This window comes from Budorcas taxicolor, chromosome 14, assembly GCF_023091745.1.
Source record: "Budorcas taxicolor isolate Tak-1 chromosome 14, Takin1.1, whole genome shotgun sequence".
Lineage (NCBI taxonomy): Eukaryota > Metazoa > Chordata > Mammalia > Artiodactyla > Bovidae > Budorcas > Budorcas taxicolor.
In genome coordinates this window covers 86115956-86132978 of record NC_068923.1, presented here as the reverse complement: position 1 = coordinate 86132978, position 17023 = coordinate 86115956, and the positions used below count along the sequence as shown (strand labels likewise).

General features: G+C 38.9%; 1 protein-coding gene across 1 annotated transcript in view; it reads left to right on the top strand.

The window, feature by feature from the left end:
• The window catches only part of SLC26A7 (solute carrier family 26 member 7), a 146878-nt gene that overhangs the window by 119406 nt on the left and 10449 nt on the right, over window positions 1–17023 (top strand). Inside the window, exons 14-15 of the mRNA XM_052651652.1 lie at window positions 3551–3596; window positions 13898–13998. Of these exons, the coding sequence (XP_052507612.1) occupies window positions 3551–3596; window positions 13898–13998 (147 nt within the window). The remainder of the gene's footprint in view (window positions 1–3550; window positions 3597–13897; window positions 13999–17023) is intronic.

Here is a 17023-nt window from a genome sequence, read left to right as displayed (position 1 = left end):
TGTGCCTTCAACTGGAGTGCTCTGCCAGGGCCTTGATTTTCTCTTCTCTGAGAGCTGTGTTTTCAACAGATGGTGGTGATGGACATTTAAAACACTCCGGAGCAGGAAGATTCACATCCCATTCAAAACACGAATAGAAAAAGGATCTTCTGTTAGATTATATAATGATATACTTTTATATTCTATATGCTCAGTTGTGTCCAACTCTTTGAGACCCCATGGACTTTAGCCTACCAGGCTCCTCTGTCCACAGGTTTTCCCAGGCAATAATGCTGGAGCAGGATGCCATTTCCTACTCCAGGGGTTCTTTTCTTTTTTTTTTTTTTGCCTGGTGTGCTGCGATTCATGGGGTCGCAAAGAGTCGGACACGACTGAGCGATTGAACTTAACTGAACACTAAATGCCCGGCACACTGTCCAGGGGTTCTTTTCAACCCAGAATTGAATCCGTGTGTCTTGTGTCTCTAGAACTGGCAGGTGGATTCTTTACCACTGAGCCTCTATATCATCATTAAATATCTCCCTGAATACAGAGGCTTAGAAGGATCTCAGGCTGCTAGTGTTTGATGGATTTGTGCTTATTATTATATAGAGCTACAGGTATTCACTGTTCATTACCATTTCGTGCTCACCTTGCGAGAGAAGTTTCAATCTACCATTTATCTAAAATTTTCTTTTGCTCAAGCAAGATGTTTTTCAAAACTAGACTTTGTTTTTGAAACAATGTTTTAGATTTACAGAAAAACTGAGTAGTTGGTATAGAGAGTTCCTATATATAGAGAGAGTTCCTATATATAGAGAGAGTTCCTATATATACCCCACATTACACAGTTTCCTCTATTATTAACATCTTGCATTAGTGTGATATATTTATTATAATCCATCAGCCAATATGGATATGTGATCATTAAGTAAAGTCCGTGCTTTATCTGGGCTTCTCAGGTGGTGCTAGTGGTAAAGAATGCATCTGCCAGTGCAGGAGACTTAAGAGATGTGGGTTCGACCTTTGGGTCAGGAAGATCCCCTGGAGGAGGGCATGACAACCCGCTCCAGTATTCTTGCCTGGAGAATCCCATGGACAGAGAAGCCTGGCGAGCTATAGTCCATAGGGTGGCATAGAGTTGGACAGGACTGAAGCGATTTAGCACACATGCTTTATTTAGATTTACTTAGTTCTACCTGATATCCTTTCTCTGTTCTAGAATTCCATCCAGTATATCACGTTACATTTAGTTGTCCTGTCTCCTTAGTTTCCTCTTGACTGTGACAGTTTCTTAGGCTTTCCCTTTATTGAATGGTCTTGACAATTTTGAGTAGTACTGGTCAGATGTTTTGTAGAATGCCCCTCTATTGGAATTCTCTCTTATTTTTTCTTGTGATAGCACTGGGAATATGGGGTTTTTTTAGGAAGAAAACTATAGAGGTGAAGTGCCATTTTCATCACATTTGTATCAAGGGTACATAACATCAACATGATTTCTCACTGTAGATATTAATCTTGATCTCTTGGATGAAGTAGTATTTGTCAGGTTTCTCCCCTATAAAATTACTTTATTTCCCCTTTTGCATGCTATACTCTTTGAAAGTGAGTCACTGTGTGCAGCTTATATTTAGGGAATGTGAAGTCATGCTCCACCTTCTTCAGGGTGGAGTATTTATATAAATAATTTGAAATTCTTCTGCAGAAGAGGTTTCAGACAAGGTATTTTTAAGAGGAGAGAAAGGAAGCTCATGTTCATTGGCTGTGTTTCAAGGGCTCATCTCTTTACCTGGGTTATCTAACGTACTTGTCGTCAGCCCCATGATGTAACTGACTATTTGAATGTTACAAAAAAAAAAATATTGAGACTTAGAAATATAAAATAACCTGGGGAAAATTATTTGATAACTGTCAGAATCAGACTTAAAGTATATAAGCTGTGCCAGTGGGTGCAGTACCAGTGGCTTCCCAGGTAGCACTAGTAGTAAAGAACACGCCTGCCAGTGCAGGAAACTTAAGACACACGGGTTCAATCCCTGGATAGGGTTTAATCCCTGGGTTGAAAGATCCCTTGGAGAAGGGCATTGCAAAAAGTATTGTTGCCTGGAGAACCCCATGGACAGAGGAGCCTGGTGGGCTACAGTCCATAGGATCACAAAGAGCTGGATATGACTGAGTGACTAACACACACACACAGTGGGTATTAAGGGAAATTGATATTCTATGGTCACCCTCCAAGATGAAAACTGATTTAATGGGAAAGTAGTATAATGTAGCAGTTTGGAGCAAGAGGTACAGAGTTGAAAGACATGGACTTAGGTTTTAACTTAATTCTTGCTAGCTTTATGACTTTGGTCAAACTATTTAACCATTTCAATCATTAGAAGTCTTCCAAATTTAAAAATTTTCTGACTTTCATGTGGAAAATGATGTCAGTAACTTCATAGGATTATTCTGAGAATTAAATGATTAATGTAAAGTTCTTAGTATACACTAAGTACTCAAGTAATAACAATTGCTATCATCATGAACAGTAATAACAATGACATTGTTGAGAAATATATAGCATGTTTTAATTTTAAAGGCATCAATTATTTTTAATTTCAAAAAAATTTAATTGTAGGATATAAAGTCATTTTCATTCTCCAGCATTTCCATAAATTGGAATTTTTTTTTCCTGGACATTTTCATGAAGCTTCAGATGAACAGCTAATTTTTTAAAAAATTATTTATTTTTATTAAAGTATAGTTTATTTACAGTGGTTTGTTAGTTTCAAGTGTACAGCATAGTGATTCAGTGACATATATATCTTTTTTTTCCTGATTCTTTTCCCTTATAGGTTATTGCAAAACACTGAGTATAGTTCCCTGTGCTCTACTGTATGTCCTTGTCTCTTACCTATTTTATATATACTAGTGTGTGTTTGTTAATCGCAGACTCCTAATTTATCCCTCCCCCACCCTTTTCCCATTGGTAACTATAAATTTGTTTTCTAGTCTGTGAGTCTGTTTCTGTTTTGTATGTAAGTTCGTTTGTATCATTTTTTTTTGATTGGATTCCCTGTGTAAGTGATATTATATGATATTTATCTTTCTGTGTATGGCTTACTTCATATTACTCAGCCATAAAAAATACAATAATGCCATTTATGGCAACATGCATGGACCTCATCCTAAATGAATAACTGACTTCTGTATAATATGAAATACATATTTGGTGGCTCTCTCTTTGAGTGCTGTGTTAATGAGGTTAATTTCTGATTGGATACATACATGAAAAACACATGTAAATGTTCACTTCCTGATGAAAAGAAGTCAAAACAATCTTGCAGAAAAAGTTCTAATAAAGAGAGTCTGACTTGATAAATTATCAACTGAGCTAACATAAACTTAGAGCTAACTTATTATTTCCGTTTGTTGTATTTATCATTCTGAAAGAAAAGCTAGAGAAAATAATTATTGGAGACTATTTTTTGTTGTTGTTATTGTGGTCAAAAGAATGATGTTCTTTTTTAGGGACAGAAATGAGTTTTTATAATGTTATTCATCTTTTTATGTGTTTTTATTTCAGTATGAACAAAGCACATTGGTCAGTTCTCTGAGTGGCATTTGCAACGGTGAGTTAGCCTAAAGGAAATCTAAGTGTTCTGACTTGACTACAGAACAGAAGATGAAACCCTTGCCTTCTCCTCGCGGCCTCCTGCCTCTGCTCCCCTTCCTCTTGCCTCCGTGTCTGCCTCCGCGCTCCTCCCTGCTTCTCGCCTGTTCTGCCCACCTGGCTGTTTCTCTCCCTTCCTCCTCCTCTCCTCTGCTCCTACTCTGTCCTCCCCATTCCTCCGTCTTCTCTTCTTTGTCTTCCTCCTCACACTCCTAACTTATTTTAGAGATTAAGTTCAGACGTGTCAGCCTACACAGGATGAAGGTATAAAAATTCATTGTGAGGCATTACGAATACCTGAAACACTTAAATTAATGGTATCTTTTAAAATGGAAGGAAATACAATGTCCATCGATCAGAATACACAACGTTGAAAAGATGTCAATTCTCAAATTTTGTTATAGATATAAACTGAGTCACAATTAAAATTCTGATAGGATGTTTTAATGGCAGTTGATAAACTCATTCTAAATTTTCTACAAAACTCAAATGGCCAAGAATAGGCACAGCTGTTGAACTATATGAACAAGAGGGAGAGCTTGTTTTCTTATGTATGTATTATAAAGCCCTTATAAATGTATTATAAAGCCCTAATAATCAGTGCAGTGTGCTACTGGTTCAGAGATAAATGAACAGGTCAACAGGACAGAGCAGAGAACACAAAAGTGAGGAAAAGCTCACTTATATTGGTGTCTTACTTGTGACAAATGTGGCACTGCAGAGCAGTGAGCAAAAGACTGTCATTAATATACAATGATGAGACAGTCACACACCCATGATGAATGGAATTAGACCTGCATCCTATCCCATCCCATCATCCCCCAAATCATCCCAGCTCAAAGTCCTAAAGTAGCAGACAAACTATAAATTTAAAAGAAAATATAGGAGAATATGTACAAGAAATGTTAAACATTATCATTAAACTTCACTGGAGTTTTGTTTACCAAATGTCATCATATGAAGCATGTAAAGATAGTTCAGTTCAGTTCAGTTGCTCAGTCGTGTCCGACTCTTTGCGACCCCATGAATCTCAGCACACCAGGCCTCCCTGTCCATCACCATCTCCCGGAGTTCACTCAGACTCACGTCCATCGAGTCAGTGATGCCATCCAGCCATCTCATCCTTGGTCGTCCCCTTCTCCTCCTGCCCCCAATCCCTCCCAGCATCAGAGTCTTTTCCAATGAGTCAACTCTTTGCATGAAGTGGCCAAAGTACTGGAGTTTCAGCTTTAGCATCAGTCCTTCCAAAGAAATCCCAGGGTTGATCTCCTTCAGAAAGGACTGGTTGGATCTCCTTGCAGTCCAAGGGACCCTCAAGAGTCTTCTCCAACACCACAGTTCAAAAGCATCAATTCTTCAGAGCTCAGCCTTCTTCATAGTCCAACTCTCACATCCATACATGACCACTGGAAAAACCATAGCCTTGACTAGATGGACCTTAGTTGGCAAAGTAATATCTCTGCTTTTGAATATGCTGTCTAGGTTGGTCATAACTTTTCTTCCAAGGAGTAAGCGTCTTTTAATTTCATGGCTGCAGTCACCATCTGCAGTGATTTTGGAGCCCCCAAAAATAAAGTCTGACACTGTTTCCACTGTTTCCCCATCTATTTCCCATGAAGTGATGGTACCAGATGCCATGATCTTCGTTTTCTGAATGTAAAGATAAGCCAGAGTAAAAGAAGATAGACGTAATTTATGAAATGGAGAAGGAGTAAAAATGGCAGATGACCTGTTAGAAAAATGCACAAGAGACATGGACAGGCATCCCACAAAAAGAGACATTTTCAAATTTAGTAATGAGCATATGCAGAGATGCTTACTTAAACTCAGTGATGTTATTCATAATACTTGAGGAAATATAGATTAACTTTGCAATAAATAACACAATATATACAATGGATAGTTTTTAAAATCTGACAGTACCAAGTATTGGTGAGGATATAAAGCAACAAAAAGTCTCTTGCAATGCTAGTGGGAGTGTAAACTGTAGCAACTACCTTGGAAAACAGTTTGGTAATATCATATAAAGTTGAAGATACATGAGATACACAAAGCAGCAATTCCACCCCCAGTTTACATTCTAACAAGTTACATAAACAAGAATGTTCAAACAGTATTGTTTTTAACTATCCACACCTGGAAACAGTTCGTATTTCCAAAAAAAAAAAATAGCTGGTATGTATAAGTATGGAATATTTATACATTTGAATTTTTAGTGGATATATTTATTATATGGTACACGTATACAATAATGAAAACTAGATGAGTCTTATAAACGTAACTGGGCCAAAATGAAAAGGCAAAGGAAAACAAAATTCAAATTCTACTATATAAGCTTAAAAAAAAAAGCAGGAAAAGCTGACGTACTGATTTTGGCTCTTCTAAAGATGGTAATAAAGGAGCCTCTTAATATCTGCACCTGGAAACATATACAAGATTGTTCATAGTAACTCTGTTTATAATCCTCCCAAATGCAGAAAAATTAATACTTTTTAGAAGTACAGTGGATAAAAGAACATGTGGAATGTTTATATATAAATATATATTATAGTATCTGTCACATTACTTTAAAGTACTCCAAATGTATAAAATATAGAATAGAATAAAATAAATACCATATAAATATACAAATTAATCCCATGGCCGTATGAACAGGATAGCAGTCAGATGCTAGCTTCTCTGTTCTTTTCTGATTTCTCATGACAAATTCACTTTCTTCTGCTTTGTGCTCTGAAAGGATGCTTATATCATCCTGGTATTGCACTTATTTAATGGTTGTTTCTTACAAGTCTTTCTCTTCTGCTAGCCTGAAACTTTACAAGGGCATTCTCACCTCTGCATCCCTAGATCAGGCCCACTTTGCAGAGAGCAATAGCTGATCGACATGGTCATTCTTGCTGTGCTGCTGGGAAACCTTTTGTACCCAGTTACCCTTTTATAGTAGTTAGGACTGGTTGACTAGAATGTTTTCCTGGTATCCTCCTTCTCTCTCTTCTGACACTCCAGAGTATCCTGAGTTCCCCTACCTCTCTCTCTTTTACAGGAACAGCATCCACCTGTCACGGTGCTTCCCTGTGCTTTAAATGCTCAGGTTTCTCTTATTGCTCATGTTCTTGATTTCCTCTCAAAGTTTAAATAGTAAAACCTATAACTCTTGGTTTTGTTGTGTTTACATTTTCACTTCTGTTACTCTGATTCTGTCCTTAACTGTATTCAAGATGGATTAGTATGACTTTCCTATTTTTTTTCTGCTATGAGACAGTCTTGGTCTTACTCCATGAATAGAGAACACCCAGTTTCCTGTGATTACAGAAGATAAAATTAATTGATCAAGGCGCTTCCTCCTATGAGCCAAAGTAACCTGAGAATCTTCTAAACAGGGACCTATAATAAGCTATTACAAATGGTTGGTGTTGACCGGGAGTTGGTGATGAACAGGGAAGCCTGGCATGCTGCAGTCTATGGGGTTGCAAAGAGCCTGACATGGCTGAGCGACTGAACTGAACTGAACTGACACACAAGCTGAGATGCAGTTGCCATCCTAGCTTTATTCCATTCTGTGATGACAGACTCATCCTAAAAGAAAACAAAAAACTTCTTATCCATTAGCGATCTCTTCAGAGGATCAAGTGCCCAGTCCTCAGTCTGACACCTAAAACCCTTCCGTATCTTCTTAAACTGATTTACTACACATTGCACAAGTTCTCTATACCAGTCAGATGAATCAGTTTTCTTGGCTCCTACATCTAATTTAATCATTCCTGGATCTAACTCTTAAAAAAAATTTATTTATTTTAATTGGAGGTTAATTACTTGTGGTGGTTTTTGCCATACACTTACATGAATCAGCCATGGGTGTACATGTGTACCCCCATCCCGAACTCCCCTCTCACCTCTTTCCCCATCCCATCCCTCTGGGTTGTCCCAGTGCACCTGGATTTAATTCTTTATTCATATTCTCCCTTCTAGAACCATCTACTTGTTTGCCAATCCAAATATTATACTTTCTTCAAGGTTTAATAGAGAAGAAAAGTAAGTCAAAGGGACATATTCTTTGGCAAACTTATTAGGTAGAAAAAGAAGTCAACCAGATCCGTAGAGGCAAGTATGCAATGAAGTGCCACTTAGAATTCAGTTCCTTCAGCTGTAAAATGGAAATTTAGTAACATGGAGAGACTACCACGGGCACTCAGTCACGTATCACTTTATATAGTCATAAAGTTGTTTTAGTCACGCACATTTCCCTCCTAAGTATATTTTTAAGGGAAGAGATGCATTTTTAATGTCCATTGCATTATCCTTCATTGTCCAGTGAACACTTGGTCAGTGAATGAAAATTAACACTGCTAATATTTTATAGCACGTCCAAGTTTTCAAAGGATATTCTTCTAAACAGATGAAATAGATAATGGTAGTTATCATTTTCAAATAGGTAATAGGATACGCTTAGTTTTACTGATAAGAAGTTGAGGCCCACTCTTGCTTTCTGAGGGGGTCTGTATGCTGCCTATTGAATATGTATCTCTCTAAATAACCTTACTTTCACTTAAAAAAAAATAGATAACTAAATTTCTCAGGATCGTGCAGTTGCTTAGGGGCAGAGGAGGACCTCAAGGCCCCATTGAAGGCCAATGTGTATAGGAAAGTGTGCTTAAAGCTGGGATTTGAGAGTTTGGAGCCAGATACAGTCTGCAGAAACACAGCCAGGAAGGGTGGGTTGGTGCTAATCCAGAAAAAAGGAGGTGACAAAGAGTGGCACTTTTCTCTGCTTTGGTTGCAAGCTTGTGGAAATGAAGATGAAGATGGACTTAAGAGAGATTTCAATATGTAATTAACATAACCAGCACTGTTTGGGTATTGAGGGAAGGAGGAGGGCAATACAAGTGATGATTCAAAACTCTGAAACTCTCAGACTGGAAATCCAGGAGGGTAGCTAAAAGGAAAGGATACTGGAAAACCTTCCAGGATACGCTATTGGAAAACCTTCCAGGAGATATCCTTGGGTTTTGGGAACCACTGAATAGATCTGGAAATAACTAAAGCAAAGAGAAATGGCTGGGTGAGGGAGTAGGAAAGAAAAAAGAGAATAAATAATACCCCCTCCTATAAACAATCTTTACAGAAGAGGAAGAATTGATTGAATAAACTAAATGAACTTACAAACCATGTAAATAATGAGATGGAAGTCCTCATATTTTTCTGAGTGAAAACAGAAATTGCTCAAATGTGAAGAAATTTCCCATTACCATCTTCGGTAAATTGTGTTCCAAAACACTGTAGTCACACTGTACTGTTGCCAAGAGGCACCCTGTCAGCATCTTTCTCAGTGTCATGATTTTTAGGGCTCACCTCCACCACCTTCTTACCTTCAAATTATCCTCCAAGTCTCAGCTTCCTTGTCCCATTCTTCCTTTCATTCCTGTGTTGATTAATGAATGTCTTTGTTCACTTAGCAAATCTTTCTTGTATTTAGTAAGTCCTAGGCACATCGGTGGGTGCTATATGTTCAAGGATGAGAAAGCAGGCGTGATTTCTGTCATCACAGGTCCTGAAGCCTAAGCTGCTTCCCCTCCCTCAATTTCCCCCATCCCCATCTAGTACCCTAGATGAGCTGTACTTTGTTTGGAGGCTCCGGGGAGAATCTGCTTACTTCCTTACCCTTTTCAGCTTCTAGAGGCCATCCACATTCCTCAGGTCATATCCTTTCGTCTGTCTTCAAACCAGCAGTGTTGACATCTTCAAATTTCTCTCTGACCTCTTCTTCCATCATCACATCTCCGTCTTTGCCTCTGACCCTCCTGCTTCCCTGTGATAAGAACCCTAGGAACATTGGACTCCTGGCACCCCCCCCACCCGCCCCCCGCCAACCCCAGGGTAATTCAGGATAATCTCATCTCAGTTCAGTTCAGTTGCTCAGTTGTGTCCAACTCTTTGCGACCCCATGAATCGCAGCACAGCAGGCCTCCCTGTCCATCACCAACTCCCGGAGTTCACTCAAACTCATCCATCGAATCTGTGATGCCATCCAGCCATCTCATCCTCTGTCGTCCCCTTCTCCTCCTGCCCCCAATCCCTCCCAGCATCAGAGTCTTTTCCAGTGAGTCAACTCTTCACATGAGGAGGCAGGATTCTTAATTTAATCAAGTCTGCAACATCTCTTTGACCATGTAAGGTAACATATTCCACAGGTTCTAGGGATTAAGCTGTGGGCATCACTGGGGGCCATTTTTCTGTCTACAATTTCAGGTCTATCCTGTACGTCCTGAGTGCTTTCTGCATAACTTTCCAGCCTTGGTAACACTTTAGATTACTAGTTCAACTGACTCGTTTCTCAGTTTACTTGTGAGTCTACTGAGAGTAAGTACCATTATCTCTCTTGTCCATCATTCTACTTGTAGTTCTTAGAATGGTCCTTAGAGTAAGCACACGCCACATCTATATTAACCAATTGCTTGAATGAATGAATGAATAAAAGAGAGAATGTACGCAATAATATGTACACATGTTTTCCAAAGATAGTGTTTTGGTTTGTCCTAAATATTTCTGATTCCTTATTTTCTTGAGCAGTTAGAGATATAAATCTGTTCCTCAATAATTACTTGATATCAACAGAAAACGCCTTCTTTTAAAAAATTTTGAGTGATTCACAAACTGCCAGAAACCTTTTGAAGTATAAAAAAGCACTCCTAAATTATGCATCTCTGAATACTTTTTAATTAAACAAGTTAATGACTATTCCACAGGAGAGAGCTGGCTTTCACAGTCTGGAGTTAATCACCCACCCACACCTGATGGTTAATTTCTTTCTTTATTTTTTTTTGATTTTTGTAGATAAAGCTCGTCATTTACCACATCCCCCATGAGTATATATTAGTTATCTCCTTTGCACATGCTCCAAGCTTACCTCATTTTGCTTAAGGCATATTAGCTGTTCATTCAGTTTTCAACAACAATGTGAATTTTATTGCACTGATTGATTTACTTAGAAGCTTAAAACACAAGTATATATTAATAGTCATAGAATCAGCACAATGACAGAACTGAAGGGATACTATATAAAAGAAAACTTCACTTATTTTTGGAAAGATTTCAAGAATGTCCATTGTATCTAAATTTTCATTTGAGGAGATTGGTAACTTTGCCATTAACAATGTCTTTTTTATTTACACACACAAAAAAAGAACTGCTTCTCTTTAAAAAAAAAGTTTATTTAAATTATTATCCACAACTACATGGCACAATTCTTTGTTTTATTTCTTTTGGACAGTCTGAAAATGTGCATCCATTTCGATTAAAGGAACACAAAAGAGGAAGCTCAGATGTAAAAATGAAGGACAAAGCAAGCACATTCTGAAACAAAAGAAAAATTTATTTCACTATTGATTAAACCCAAACATTTTTAGTTAGCAATCTATCATCGCTTAAATTATGAAATAATTACAAGAAAATATAGGGAACAGCAAGTATAAATTATAAGTGAAATAAATAGGATAGAAAAGAAAAAAAACACCTTATTTCTTAAATAATTTTCTGTATTCTTTTACCACCATTTCTTAGTCATTTAGATTAGTATTCAATCTCTCTAAATGATATGCATAGTTTTTTCACTGGATTATTAAGTTCAGATTGACAAGTAAAATTGCCTATGAACTAATAGTGACTTTCTGAAGCACTAAATTGATAGAAATTCTAGGGTCTTCTTTGAACTGACTGAGAAAAAGTACCATGATTGATTAGCCATGTTTGGCTTGTTAAAGAATAGAGATGATAGAATGCATGTCATAAATTTAGTTGTAGATAATAATTTATGTACCTCCTTCATAAAAAGCAATTATAAATAAAATAGCTGTTAATTTTTTCTGGGTTATATTAAGTATATATATTGAATTATATTCAATTTTACCAATGACAATTATGTTTTCTAGTAAATGAAGAATAAGGCTTAAAGATCTCAAAGAATTCATAATTTAATTTGGGTGGATTAGATATTAATGATAACTTTTTCTACATAAATTTTTGGACTAAGAATTTTAGATTTAGCTCTTTTGTATGTACTGTACTATAAAAGACTATAAAGAGATGGAAAAACAGACTTTGTTAATTTTGTTATCAAATTGCATCATCACTGTCATTTTAAGATCTATTGCTAAATATGTCAGAGGTTTAAGTCATTTATTTAATCCAAGATATTGAATTTTTAAAAAATTACTGATTATTTTCCTTGTGTTTAGTAAGAGTAACCAGATTTACATAATGATGTGTTGGTAAATCCAAAAAACTTGGAGTGGAGAATATGGCATGGGGTGGTGGAGAAGTGTGATTTGTTGCACTTGCCAATTTCCATGGTGTAAATATTTTCAAGCTACCACCATGCTGTCATTAAATGTGGAGCATGTAAAGATATGTACACAGTTGACATGCTGAAAAGATATCAAAATAGCTGGACTGAGTTATCTTCTAAAAAATCATATACATTTTATTTTCTAAAACATATATTCAGAAGTATTGCATAGAAAGCCTTCAAATTTTGAACTCCATGGTACATTGCAAATGATTAGTCTTACTAAAGCTTTTTATATCTAACTTTGTAAGGATACATCTAATCCATTACGTATATTTTATGCATGTATGACATGTGGATTATTGAACTTTTGTAGGGAAGCTTATCTGATAGTCAATTGTTTAAGATTCTTATACTCTGAAAATTCAACAAAATGTTTCCAAATTGGATAAAACGTTTATGAATCATAAAAAATTTGCAAGGAAGTACATATCACAGACAAATAATGAGCCAAGTGTCTCAGCAAATCTTTTAATATTCCTTTAGTAATTCTTCTTCTGTAGCTCTAAATAAAATGGAATAAAAGTATTTCTAAACTAATTAATGTAGTGCCAATCTATGTATATGTGTTTGTGTGTGTCTGTTTGTGAGACTAGGAAATAAAAGGAATAAATACTAATCAATGTTCCACTGTTTGTCCTTGCCTAGGATTCATATTTTTATTTTTCCTGTGATCTTAAATCCACTCTCCAATCTCTGATAATAGCAGTGACATATTATATCTTCTGTAGTAAGGCTAGGTCCTATTTTTAGGCAAATATTGAATGATAATGATTACTACTGAGTGGCCAGTGGATGAGCTAAGTTGTGGTCACTTTTCATTTTGCTTGAAGTTCTAATTTACCATTTTGAGCCAATGGTAGCATAGCCTGCATCTATACTTACGTTCAAAGCTCCTTCTCACGGGAGAAAAAGGGAAACAGAGGGCACTACTGGAGTACCTGGCATGTGGTACTAAATTTATAAAAACAGCAAATTTTAAAAAATACACTTTTTAATTTATTTGGCTGTGCTGTGTCTTAGTTGCAGCACGCGGAATCTTAGATCTTTGCTGCAGCGTGTGGGATCTTTAGTTGTGGCGGGTGAACTTCTGGTAGCAGCATGTGAACCCTGAGTTGCGGCATGTGGGACTAGCGCCCTGGCCAGAGATCAAGCCTGGACCCCTGCATTGGGAGCGTGGTGTCCTAGCCACTGGACCACCAGGGTAGTCCCCCCAATAAATATTGATTGAATGGGACAGGAAAATTTTGAGATCTTAAACTATCATCAGTGTTTAATTACAGTTGTTCATATGATTGGGATGCTTACCTTTCTGTATTACTTCTACTTTTGGAATTAAATATAGGCTATTAAATTCAAGGCTGCTTTTGCATGAAGCCTTCCCTGGTTGCTCCAGAGGGACGTCTTCTTATTGTAAATTTCCATTCACTTTCATTTTTAATCATATGCTATTTACCAATATTATCCTTGGCAATCAAGTTATGTGGTAATAATTACCTGAGATAATATTGGAATAATCAAAAATTGGAGTTCAAAAATAATTAGTAGCCAACTGAAAATGTAGAATTAAGTGTTTGGAATTGATTTTGTTAAACATTCCCTGAGCCATCCAGGGATTCCCTGGTGGCTCAGATGGTAAAGTGTCTATCTGCAACACGGGAGACCCCAGTTTGATCCCTGGGTTGGGAAGATCCCCTGGAGAAGGAAATGGCAGCCCACTCCAGTACTCTTGCCTAGAAAATTCCATGGATGGAGGAGCCTGGTGGGCTACAGTCCATGGCGTCGCAAAGAGTCCGACATGACAGTGATTTCACTTTGTTAAAACATTAGGCCACTGTTGATTTTCCCAATATTCCACAAAAAGTCAATAGTGAAAATCTCTAAGAATTCTCTCTGATTCAGCTCTGTTCCTCTTACAGAAGAAGCTACCCAGCCCTGCCTGAATCCGAAGTGTTCTTTAATCCTGGATTGCAGTGGATTGACCTTTTCTGACTATACTGGCGTCTCCATGCTTATTGAGGTATTTGTGCAGCTTGTGTTTGGACTGATTCTTTCCCTTCTCTTTAGGAACGGTGTTTTCATGGACTCTTTCTCACTTCTGAGGTCGTGACCCTACTCATCTCACGCATTCTCCCCAAAGGACACAGACTTTGTGCCTCCTGCTACAGTAGATTTCTTTTCAGGAGATTTCATGAAGTTTCTAGCTGTGCGTGTATCAGGAGGGTATAAGGGGAGTAGAGTAGGTGTTCACGTGGGGCATGAGTTTTTACATTTTCAGTTAACTACTAATTATTTTTGAACTCTGACTTTTGATTATCCCAATATTATCTGAGAATATGTATTTGAGATGTAGTGGGCATAGTACATGCTGGGCAGTCAGCTCCTAGGCTTCTAGAAAGAACGAGAAAAGCTTCCTCCATGAGTATGTGCGCCGAAGTTGGCAGGATATGGTGTTTCACATGGATGGGTACAGTCTGACCTGAAACCATTCCTGGCCTGAATCACTGAGAACCTACCTCACAGGCAGGGACAGGTGGAGCTTTGGAAGCTCAGAGGAGAGCACAGCAACAGGTGTGTGTAAGGCAAAGTAGAGAGATTTCAGCACAAAAATCAGCACTGACCAGCATTTCCCAGCCTGAGATGCTTGACTGCAGGGCCGCCCACCATGGCGAGGGGGGCTGGGTGCTGAGGCGCAAGGAGGGGCTGGGATTGACTGCCATGAAGACACTCAGAGGGGGCTCCTACGACACAGCTGGGGGAAAAGCCTGGGACTGCCAGAGGGGCGATAGGTCATTGCCTCCACCTCTGCATGCTTACAGATGTTAGGACACGTGAGTGTCCTTCGTGAGTGCCCACAGTGGGACTGGCTGCAGCTGTGGTCTGCAACCCCAGAGGGATTTTGGCTGGCTGCTACCAAGGCCGATGTGAGTGCCAGAGGCAGGACAAGTCACTGCTCTGGTCTGCAGCCTCAGAGGTGGACACACTGGCCAGCCACTGGAAAGGTTGGCATGAGTGCCAGAGGCAGAACTAGTCATGGCTCTGGTCTGCAGTCTCAGAGGCAGGCACATCAGCCAGCTGCCGTCAAGGCCAGTGGGAGTGCCACAGGCAGGGGATGAGTAGCACCGCAGGCCCAACCCCAGGGGTCCAGGTGCAGGCAGCTACGAGCAGACATCAGTCACAGCCCTCACCTTCCTGGAGCTCAGGCACCTTGGCGTTGCCTAGGTTTCCACGACCTGGGGCCAGTTCCCCTGGGAGAGTGCTTGACCTGCCTCAGGCTGCAGCAACACTCCGAAGGCTTTTACCACCCCAGGCCCTCCTCACACGTTGCACTTGTGCCTGCCATATCCCTCCATCTTCCCGGCCCAGCTGAGTAAGTGAGGCCCGATATGCCTCTGCTTCTGCCCCATCTTGTCTGAGTGGGAAACAGACACCAGAGCGCAGCCTACAGAGGCAGGTGAAAACCAACGTGAGCCGCAGAGGCTGTGTGACCAGTGGAGGTGAGCTTCCTCCTGCAGCCACAGGGGCAGTAGCTTAAGCCCCACAGCTGGCTTGAGGGTGTGGCGTTTGGGAGCAGTTGTGGGCTTTGAAGCAAGTACAAGTTGGAGTGTGGACAGGTTTGAGCCTGAGCTGACCCCACAGTTGCCCAGAGCAGGTCTGGAGACCTTCCTAGAAATACTGGAGGTCTTTCTGATGAGGCACATTAGCTGGAACTCACTGTGTAGCAGGAAAACTGAGAACTGAGGCCACACGAAAATAGTCTTCTTACCACCTCTCTTTCTCTCTCTTTTCATTTTGTTCTGTTGTTCTTTTTTTATTAGTACTTTAATACTTATTTTTTACTTAATATTTCCTTTTTTAAAGCTTGTATTTTTAAGTAAGTTTATTTGATTTTTTCCTATTTCTACCCTAGTATTTTGTTCTGTTGTACTGCTTTCATGTTTTTGGTTCTGAATTTTTTCTAGCCTAGTTTATTGTGTGTGTTATTTATGGGTTTGCTTATTGGTTTGGTTGCTCTCTTCCTTTGTGGTTCCACTTTTTAAGATTTTATTTTAGTTTTTTGTCTTTTTCCTTTTTTTGAGTATGAATGTATGAGTCTCAATGTGTTTGTCTGTTCAGTGTTACTTTTATCATTTGTCTTGGGGATTTGTCTGTCCACTCATTTTTTGTTTGCATGTTTGTTTGATTTTTTTTTTTCTATTTATTTCCTTTTCTCTTCTGTGCTATGTGGCTTGTGGAGTCTTGTTGCTCCAGCCAGGTGTTGATTTTGAACCTCTGAGGTAGAAGGTCTAAGTTCAGGATGTTGGATCTTCAGAGATCTCCTGACGCTGTAAAATATTAATTGGCAAGAACTCTCCCAAAGGCCTCCATCTCATTGCTAAGACCTGGCTCCACGTAAAGGCCAAGCAAACTCAAGTACTGGACACCTCATGCCAAATAATTAGCAAAACAGTAACACAAACCTACCCATTAATAGACAGGCTGCCCAAAGCCATACCAAGCTCACAAACACCCAAACACACCATTGGATATGACAGTGCCTTTTGGAGGAACAAGGTCCAGCTCTGCTCACCAGAACACAGGCCTCTGGCCTCTTACCAGGAAACCTTCACAAGGGACTGGTCAAAACCCACCCAAGGGGGCAGACTTCAAAATTAAGAGGACCTAAGGCCTTACAGCCTTCAGAAAAGAGACCCCAAACACAATAAGTAAAATGGAAAAAAACAAAATAAAAACAGAGAAACATGTGTCAGATGAAGGAACATGGTAAAAACCCACAACACCAAACACATGAAGATAAAATAGGGTGTCTACTAGAAAAAGAATTCAGAGGAATGATAGTAAAGATGAACCAAAATCTTGGCAATAAAATGGAGGCATAGATAAGTAGAATGGAGGCATGGATTGAGAAGATACCTGAAGAGTTTAACAAGAACATGGAAGAAATAAAAAATACACTATCAGCAATGAACAATACAATAAAAGAAATAAAAATACACTAAAGGGAACCAATGGCATAGTAACTGAGGCAGAAGAATGTTTAAATG